The sequence below is a fragment of the Littorina saxatilis genome, linkage group LG16 (genome assembly GCF_037325665.1).
Source record: "Littorina saxatilis isolate snail1 linkage group LG16, US_GU_Lsax_2.0, whole genome shotgun sequence".
Classification (NCBI taxonomy): Eukaryota; Metazoa; Mollusca; class Gastropoda; order Littorinimorpha; family Littorinidae; genus Littorina; species Littorina saxatilis.
In genome coordinates, this window is record NC_090260.1 from 18,554,097 (window position 1) to 18,564,096 (window position 10,000).

The window sequence follows — 10,000 nt, forward strand, 5'->3', positions numbered from 1 at the left end:
AGGTGGCTGCCGGTGGCTAGAGAAGACCTGACATGGGCTGGGGACCGGGCCGGGTCGTCTTGGGTCAGTGCTGTAATATTGACTTTGTGGGCTTTTGGCCGATCGGACACAGGGGCTAAATATTTGTGCATGCATGTAATCGTGTTTTCAAGGCCTGAGACTAAACAAAATACCCATATAGGTTAAAAATATATGTTTCTCATTCAAGACACATTGAGTTTTGCTCACCAGGTGTATTTCGTACGCGGCGAACAAGGAGAGTTACCTGTGTACAAAGTATTCGTGCTGCACAGGGTGGACCCACAATGGTGACGAAAACTGTTACATCCGTGAGTAGTCCACCATTTGTCTGTCTGTCTGTCTGTCTGTCTGTCTGTATGTCTACCTGTCTGTCTGACTGTACCATCCGTGAGTATAGTCCACCATTTGTCTGTCTGTCTGTGTGTCTGTGTGTCTGTCTGTGTGTCTGTCTGTCTGTGTGTCTGTATGTCTACTTGTCTGTCTGACTGTACCATCCGTGAGTAGTCCACCATTTGTCTGTCTGTCTGTCTGTCTGTCTGTCTGTATGTCTGTATGTCTGACTGTACCACCCGTGAATAGTCCACCATTTGTCTGTGTGTCTGTGTGTCTGTATGTCTGTGTGTCTGTATGCCTACCTGTCTGTCTGACTGTGCCATCCGTGAGTAGTCCTTCATTTGTCTGTCTGTGTGTCTGTGTTTCTGTGTGTCTGAATGTCCACCTGTCTGTCTGACTGTACTATCCGTGAGTAGTCCAACATTTGTCTGTGTGTCTGTGTGTCTGTGTGTCTGTATGTCTACCTGTCTGTCTGTCTGTCTGTCTGTCTGTCTGTCTGGCTGGCTGGCTGGCTGGCTGGCTGGCTGGCTGTCAGTATCTGTTTGCCTTTCCTGCCTGTCTGTCTTTCTGCCTGTTGATTTTTGAGAATAGTTTTAAACGATCTGCCTCGATGCCAACTCATTGGATACAGCTGTGCCTCTTTTGTATTATTTTTATGTTCTATAAATATATTGTTTGAACTCACGAACAACTGCGACAAAGCTATTACTTACACATGTTCAGGTGTGCCTACGAAGGAGAGCGATGCCACCACCACCACCTCCACCACAGAGAGCACGAGCAGCTCTGCTGCAAAGATGACGGTGTATGACCCAGAAAGGTGAGACAGATTACTATACGGTCTAAGACGACGACGACGACGAAAAAAAAGAAGAAGAAGAAGAAGAAGAAGAAGAAGAAGACGACGACAACGACGACGACGACGACGACAACGACGACGACGACTACGGCAACAACAACAACAACAACAACAACAACAATTAACAACAACACAAATACAACCATCAAAAGCAGCGGAATCATCAACAACAACAACAACAACAACAACAACAACAGCAACAACAACAACAACAACAAAAATACTACCATTAACACCAGCAGAAGCATCAACAACAACAACAACAACAACAACCAGCAGAAGCATCAACAACAACAACAACAACAACAACAACAACAACAACAACAACAACAACAACACCCTCTCAGTCCTAGTTTCACTGTATTCGTTTGCTCTCGTATTCCCTCCGTTTTGCTTTGTTTCTCACAGGAATATCTGCCAAGTTCGAGCGACCTGCTTTCTGTGTCAGCGCAGGAACTTCTGGTCACAGTAAGTTGCTACCTATTCTTTTGCTCATACATCTGGAAATATCAAGGTAGTGTCTGTTGAGCTGTAGTCATTTTTGTCATTCACTCACACGGTGTGTCAACTGATTCCGTTCATACACCGGATGTTTCCGTTCGTACGAATGATGTTTCCGTTTATACAGCCTTATTTTCGGCACTTGCTTGGGGAAAAAACGTGGCGGTAAGTAGTGTGGGCAGCGCACTTTTGTGATATTGCAAGAATTAGGTAGCTAATTGGTTGGGTTGTGTGTACGATAAGTACCAAGGTGCTAGTAATCCTCATGATAACACACACGGGCCAAACGTGGCAGAATTGCCTGATTTTTTAACATTTTCTAGTTTTTCTCGCTCTGTTATCAAATCTGACCCCTGATGTGCACATGATCACCAAAACCATTGCCTGTTACGACATTTCGCTTGAACAGAAGTTTATAGAAACCCATGGGTTTTGTACAATCACTTGTCTTTTAAAAACATGCCGATTCCGTTCGTACGCCATGATTCCGTTCGTACAAATGTGTAGGTTTCCGTTCGTACGAAAAGCGTTTCCGCTCGTACACATTCGTTAGATCAGGCAGAAACAGGCCCCCACTTCAAGTTATGTGTGTTCCATTGGTCGTCATATAGAACAGAGTACGCCTACGAGGGATATTAGACCTATCTGAACCATAAGATGTATTGCATTTGCATCAAACACTTTTTTTTAACGAAAACAGGTGTCCGTTCGTACCGTACCACTTTCATCAACTGTTTCCGTTCGTACGCGTTATATGACGTTCGTGATTTTGGTTGATGCACATTCAATACGTCTTATGGTTCACATAGTTCCAACGGAAACATCCTGCGTACGAACGGAAACATCCGGTGTATGAACGGAATCAGTTGACACACCGTGGCTCAGCTCTCCGTACAGTCATTAGTTATGATTTAAATTGATTGTAAACGTTGTTTTCTGTCTCAAGTCGTTCTTCTTTAAAAACCGTAGAAGTCATCCAATTGGGTACTGTCTGATTGTGGTAACGATATCTGATAAACAAAGGGAAGTAAGCGCTTTAAATGTATAACAAATGTGTAAAAGAGAACGTGAGAGTTATTCGGAACCATTATCCTGGCACGGTAACTAACTCTTACGTACACAGTCATAAACACGATGTGTGGTAACCACAGACACAGACACAGACAGACAGACAGACAGACAGACAGACAGACAGACACACACACACACACACACACACACACACCCACACCTAAAGTGTGGATGGTTACCTAAGAGGCGGCACTGGGTGCAGTGCCTTTCTAGTGCACTTGCACTACAACAGCACTGGGTGCAGTACTCGGTCCGGCATCGAAGAATTTTGCTCTAAAAAATGCACAAAATTTGACCTATTTCGTCGCCTATAGAGGACGGAAAGAGTGTCATTTTGAACATTGTTATGACATTCTTTCCGTCAAAAAAGTCAATTTAACGGTGTTAAATGAAGCGACCATCCACAGAGGACGGAAAGAATGTCATTTTGAACATTGTTATGACATTCTTTCCGTCAAAAAAGTCAATTTAACGGTGTTAAATAAAGCGACCATCCACACAATTAGGTTGCCATCCAGAGTTTAGGTTGCCATCCACGTGTGGATGGTTGCCTTATGGTGATTTAGGCAACCAAACCTGTGGAAAAATGGGTACACACACACACACACACACACACACACACACACACACACACATCACATTCTAGTATGGCAACATACTTCACTTGTGTCTTGAGACATAATAAACGTACGCTTTCAACGTACGCGTATTTTTTAAACTTGAGAAATGAAGATAATTATCACCATCAACAATGCTTTCATCTGTACTTATAGCTACAGTTCAACATGTTGAGTATTTTGTCGCAGGTGTGTATCATGGATTCCAAAGAGCTATCCCTGTCCTAAGTACCTCTGTTGTCCGGGATGGCAAACATATGACCATGTAACCTGTAGCATCCGTAAGTAACCGTGTTTTTGTTCTCCTTAAGATTGGTGTGTCTGTTTTGGTGTCTGTGTGGAGAACTAGAGAATACTACATGGCTTGCTGTGTCGTACCAGATTTACACGAGTTGTTTTTTTAAATATTGAACTGCGAGCGAAAGCGAGCTGTTCACTATTTGAAAAAGCAACGAGTGTAAATCTGGTACGACACAGCAAGCCGTGTAGTATTCTGTTTATCCTACATACTGTACTTACGTGTATTTTACTGAAAATGTCTTGCAGACGAGGCAGCTAAATTAAAGACGCTTGTTTTGGAACCTCGATCTCTAACACGTCACGCAATACTTTCCAGAGTGACGTTACTTTGCTTTGACGTCAAAGATTGGACGAGGCATCGTAAGAGATCAAGGTTTCATTTAGAAGCGTCTTTAATTTGTACGAGTGGACTCAGGGATGATTTGAGCTGAAGGCATGTAAGTGCAGTATGGAATACCCCCATTCCACACATCCGTTCTAGGTCCCGTTCCCGTAGCGACCAAGGAACGGCACGGGAATTGGAGGGATCGGGAGGGGACCGTAATGGAACGCCAATGGACGTTAACGGAACTCCTTTGAACGGTAGGAACGGTTGGGACGGGTGAGTTCGGGCTGCATGTTCAACATTTTAGCCAAATCCTCGCCCGTTCCAAATGAACGGTAATGGAACCTTAACACATCGGCAACGGAACTCATGGATCGTTAATGGAACTTAAAGCGATGGTAATGCAACGCTAGGGCTCTCACACACCGAGTTGTCAAACCCGCATTCCACACATCGGTTCTAGCTTCCGTTCCCAGTCGTCCTGAGGACGGCTGCCAGTACGAGCAGACGCTGCTCAAAGTTGTCAAAAACGGCCGTTTGCGCAGTGTCTCATTGTTGTGGAAGCAGTCCTCAGGACGGCTGGGAACGGAAGCTAGAACGGATGTGTGGAATGGGGGTATAAGATAAACAGAATGCTAACATCGGCTTTCTGTGTCGTACCAGATTTACACTCGTTGCTTTTTTTTCCAATCTGGAAAAGTTCGCTTTTGCTCGCAGTTCAATATCTAAAACAGCAACTCGTGTAAATCTGGTGCGACACAGCAAGTCATGTTGTGTTCTCTATGTATTAGACGCATGAAGTGCAGTCCTTTGTGTAGAAAAGGCCGCACTTGCGAGGTACGGGTCGTCTACACATTATTGAGGATTAGTATTTTACTTGTAGTAACTGTAACAGAAACATCGTAGACTGTTTTCTCTACTTACACAATCAATAATATTACTGTATCTCGTCTTCCCTATTCTTAATGTGACAATGACCGCATGAGACATTGGGGCTCCAACAACTTGAAATTTAGTGCGAAATTTACTGAAGTATAGACAGCTTCGCGCAATTTTTGTCGTTTGATAATTATGCATACAGCATGACTTCCCTTCTTTGTCTCTGTTAATCTAGGGAGAAAATATCCAGCGATATTTCTCCGTAGGCCTAAAGTTCGGCCATGACCTAGGCAAAATAACTTGCGCAGCCGCAGAAACAAGAAAATGGAAATCTTATGAAGCCGTCATCAACACGAACACAATGATTGCAGAAGCAAACTCTGTACCTACACGACCGAGACACAAGACTGATTATTTCACAGCTGCAAAGGGTAAGCTTACTCACGTCAAGTCTTCACTGACAAGCTAGGAACAGGCGGAAAATTCCAAACAAAAGTAAATGACGTCAAAGTCTCTTTCGCTTTGCGTGTAACTTTGTCATGACGTCTTTTTGTGACGACAGTATACGCGACAATTTGTTCGCTTCCGGTGTCATTTTAGACTGAAAAGCAACTCAAAAGAAGAAGCTAAGCCTGTGTCTCGAAACAGCTGAAACAGTCTTTTGGATTGCCGTTTCAATGTTAACCAAAAAGTTAAAGAAAAAAACAAGGTTCAGTTGCGAACTGACAGCGGATTGAGCATTTATTCCTGTTGATGAAGGTATGATTGAAGCTTTATTCTCTCCGTCAACCAACAAGACTAGATTTGTAGCAGACGAAAAACAAAGTGTGCGTTTTTCCTGTCTTGTGAAGGCGATTATGTCGTTATAAGTTATCTGTACGTTGTAATGACATTTCAAAACAAAATTTAGCTTTGATGCGTCACGGGATAATAAGCTTATACGTTTTTATCCATGGAATTGTTTTTTTCGTCTCGGCAGGGTGAATGAATTCATTATGTCTTTTCCGGAACTGGACAAAACTGGCCTTGCCAAGACTGAAACAAAATATAGTTCTACAACTTCTAGGCTTGGGTTGATTGCCCATGGTGAATTTCCAATGATTTGTTTCCACGTCCCATGACAAATTCTCTTTACTTTGGTCATGCCATATATACGTTACAGTTCCGTCCATGCATGGTATCGCGTGATATTTTGTCTCGACGGGGTGAAAGAATATAATGACGTCACTCTCGGCAGAGCCTCGAGTGACGTCATCATATTCATTGACCCAGTCTCGACAAAATATCAGGCGATACCATGGATGGACGGAGCTGTAACTTATACTTATTTGGTTCCCGTGGTCGAAAAGAAAGCAACATTTGCACACAAAAAAAACGTAATATCATTTATGCGTTAACATTAAACACCTTTTTATATTTAGTCAAGTTTTGACTAAATATTTTAACATCGAGGGGGAATCGAAACGAGGGTCGTGGTGTATGTGCGTGTGTGCGTGTGTGTGTGCGTGTGTGTGTGTGTGTGTGTGTGTGTGTGTGTGTGTCTGTGTGTGTGTGTAGAGCGATTCAGACTAAACTACTGAACCGATCTTTATGAAATTTGACATGAGAGTTCCTGGGTATGAAATCCCCGAACGTTTTTTTCATTTTTTTGATAAATGTCTTTGATGACGTCATATCCGGCTTTTCGTGAAAGTTGAGGCGGCACTGTCACGCCCTCATTTTTCAACCAAATTGGTTGAAATTTTGGTCAAGTAATCTTCGACGAAGCCCGGACTTCGGTATTGCATTTCAGCTTGGTGGCTTAAAAATTAATCAATGACTTTGGTCATTAAAAATCTGAAAATTGTAAAAAAAAAAAAAAAAATTATAAAACGATCCAAATTTACGTTTATCTTATTCTCCATCATTTGTTGATTCCAAAAACATATAAATATGTTATATTCGGATTAAAAACAAGCTCTGAAAATTAAATATATAAACATTATTATCAAAATTAAATTGTCCAAATCAATTTAAAAACACTTTCATCTTATTCCTTGTCGGTTCCTGATTCCAAAAACATATAGATATGATATGTTTGGATTAAAAACACGCTCAGAAAGTTAAAACAAAGAGAGGTACAGAAAAGCGTGCTATCCTTCTTAGCACAACTACTACCCCGCTCTTCTTGTCAATTTCACTGCCTTTGCCATGAGCGGTGGACTGACGATGCTACGAGTATACGGTCTTGCTGAAAAATGGCATTACGTTCAGTTTCATTCTGTGAGTTCGACAGCTACTTGACTAAATATTGTATTTTCGCCTTACGCGACTTGTTTTTAACTGCGCTTTTCTCGAGAAATATGCTGACATTTGAGCGTTATGATCTGTTTTGGCTTATTGCGCTACCGGAATCCGGGTTACTTTTATACACATCAAGAATGGCCGCTGTATAGTATAGTGTGGGGAACCCAAATGGGCAAACGAGCTCACACGTAACCAGAAAATTCTGGAACGCTGAAGAAGAAGAACATATACCACTTGTTTGAAATCAGAGGCAAAATTCTCAATAATTATTAGAAAAACTGTATATATAATAAAATCATTTGATTTTCAAAGTAACCTCTTCAAGCGTTATAGAATAAAAGGGATTAGATAAACAGAAAAGGGTTGTGTTGTTTGTTTCTAAACTCATGTACCACACATAACAGTCGTATTATTTTGTATTGTGCTGTGCATCATTGTATTGGTGTGTTTGTCTTAATAGTTTTGTGTTTGTTTTTACTGTTTTTCTTTATAGTTTTGTGTTTGTTTTTACCGTTTTTCTTCATAGTTTTGTGTTTGTTTTTACTGTTTTTCTTTATAGTTTTGTGTTTGTTTTTACTGTTTTTATTCATAGTTTTGTGTTTGTTTTTACTGTTTTTATTCATAGTTTTGTGTTTGTTTTTACTGTTTTTATTCATAGTTTTGTGTTTGTTTTTACTGTTTTTATTCATAGTTTTGTGTTTGTTTTTACTGTTTTTCTTTATAGTTTTGTGTTTGTTTTTACTGTTTTTCTTCATAGTTTTGTGTTTGTTTTTACTGTTTTTATTCATAGTTTTGTGTTTGTTTTTACTGTTTTTATTCATAGTTTTGTGTTTGTTTTTACTGTTTTTATTCATAGTTTTGTGTTTGTTTTTATTGTTTTTCTTCATAGTTTTGTGTTTGTTTTTACTGTTTTTATTCATAGTTTTGTGTTTGTTTTTACTGTTTTTATTCATAGTTTTGTGTTTGTTTTTACTGTTTTTATTCATAGTTTTGTGTTTTTTTCTCTGTTTTTCTTCATAGTTGTGTGTTTGTTTTTACTGTTTTTCTTCATAGTTTTGAGGGTTTTTTTCTTCTGTTTTTCTTCTTATTTTTTGGGTTTTTTTCTGTTTTTCTTCATAGTTTTGTGTTTGTTTTTACTGTTTTTCTTCATAGTTTTGAGGGTTTTTTTCTTCTGTTTTTCTTCATATTTTTTGTTTTTTTTCTGTTTTTCTTCATAGTTTTGTGTTTGTTTTTACTGTTTTTCTTCATAGTTTTGAGGTTTTTTTTCTTCTGTTTTTCTTCATATTTTTTGTTTTTTTTCTGTTTTTCTTCATAGTGTTGTGTTTGTTTTTACTGTTTTTCTTCATAGTTTTGAGGTTTTTTTTCTTCTGTTTTTCTTCATATTTTTTGGGTTTTTTTCTGTTTTTCTTCATAGTTTTGTGTTTGTTTTTACTGTTTTTCTTCATAGTTTTGAGGGTTTTTTTCTTCTGTTTTTCTTCATATTTTTTGGTTTTTTTTCTGTTTTTCTTCATAGTTTTGTGTTTGTTTTTACTTTTTTTCTTCATAGTTTTGAGGGTTTTTTTCTTCTGTTTTTCTTCATATTTTTTGGGTTTTTTTCTGTTTTTCTTCATAGTTTTGTGTTTGTTTTTACTTTTTTTCTTCATAGTTTTGAGGGGTTTTTTCTTCTGTTTTTCTTCATATTTTTTGGTTTTTTTTCTGTTTTTCTTCATAGTTGTGTGTTTGTTTTTACTGTTTTGCTGTTTTTGTGTGGATTTGCTATTTTTGTGTTTCTAGTATTTTTTTCTTGCGTTTGTTTGTTGTTGTGGTTGTTGTGTTTGTCATTGTTTGTCTCCTTCTTGGTGCTTGTTTTTTTTTATCAGGGGAGGTGGCACAGGCCCATGAAATCTGTCCAAAAAAATCCTTCTGCTTTTAGCCGCGGGAAATGTAGGATCAAGCATCATTTGGTAATGTGGAGAAGATAAACTACATGTCACTAACACAGAGGATGAGAATAATCTTCTCAAATCAAAAGAAGGGGCACAGCCTCGCTTTGGAAAAGGGCAGAAGAATACGCTCTCTGAAAAAGTTAGCGCACTTCAACAGTTTTAAGCGCATTGCCATTAGCCAATCAACTGTTTCACATCAGTCATGTGACACCAGTACTTACTGACAATTATTATTATTTTTTTAATTTTTATTTGTTTTTAATATTTTTTTTTAAACATATTTTGTCACCCTAGCTGTGTGCTCTCCACCATGCCAGAACGGAGGGAGATGTGTGGCTCCGGGTCAGTGTGATTGCGCCATTACCTACACAGGCCCACGATGTGAACAAAGCCTGGCTTTCGACGCCCAAAACGCAGTCACCAAAGCCCCCGTACGAGCTAAAAGCCCTATGCCTAGCAAAACCCGTTCTGACAACATCATCGAAGTACACACCACGACTGCAAAACCTACCGGCGATCCAGAAACACAGAGCTCCTCTCAAGACACAACCACGATCAGTTCAATGGGTATGATGAGCACATCCACTGTGACCGCAACTACCATGATCGCAGACATGAGCAAACCCAGCGATGTTGAAACTTCTACTGAAAGCAGCCTTGGGACAACTACCCTCAACAGCAATGACAACACACAGACAACCAGCGATGTCAACAATACTCCTGGGAGTAGAATTGAAACAACTACCCCAAACAGCAATGACAACTCACAGACAACCAGCGATGTCAACAATACTCCCGAGAGTAGAATTGGAACAACTACCCCAAACAGCAATGACAACTCACAGACAACCAGCGATGTCAACAATACTCCTGGGAGTAGAAT

At 39.7% G+C, this 10,000-nt stretch overlaps 1 protein-coding gene across 1 annotated transcript in view; it reads left to right on the top strand.

Moving 5' to 3' along the window:
- The window catches only part of LOC138950573 (uncharacterized), a gene marked incomplete at its 5' end in the record, with an annotated part of 16,627 nt that overhangs the window by 2,662 nt on the left and 3,965 nt on the right, over positions 1 to 10,000 (top strand). Inside the window, 5 exon segments of the mRNA XM_070322280.1 lie at positions 232 to 329; positions 1,078 to 1,174; positions 1,622 to 1,681; positions 3,592 to 3,683; positions 9,412 to 10,000. The exon segment at positions 9,412 to 10,000 is cut by the window's right edge and continues 1,751 nt beyond it. Coding sequence (XP_070178381.1) covers positions 232 to 329; positions 1,078 to 1,174; positions 1,622 to 1,681; positions 3,592 to 3,683; positions 9,412 to 10,000 — 936 coding nt within the window.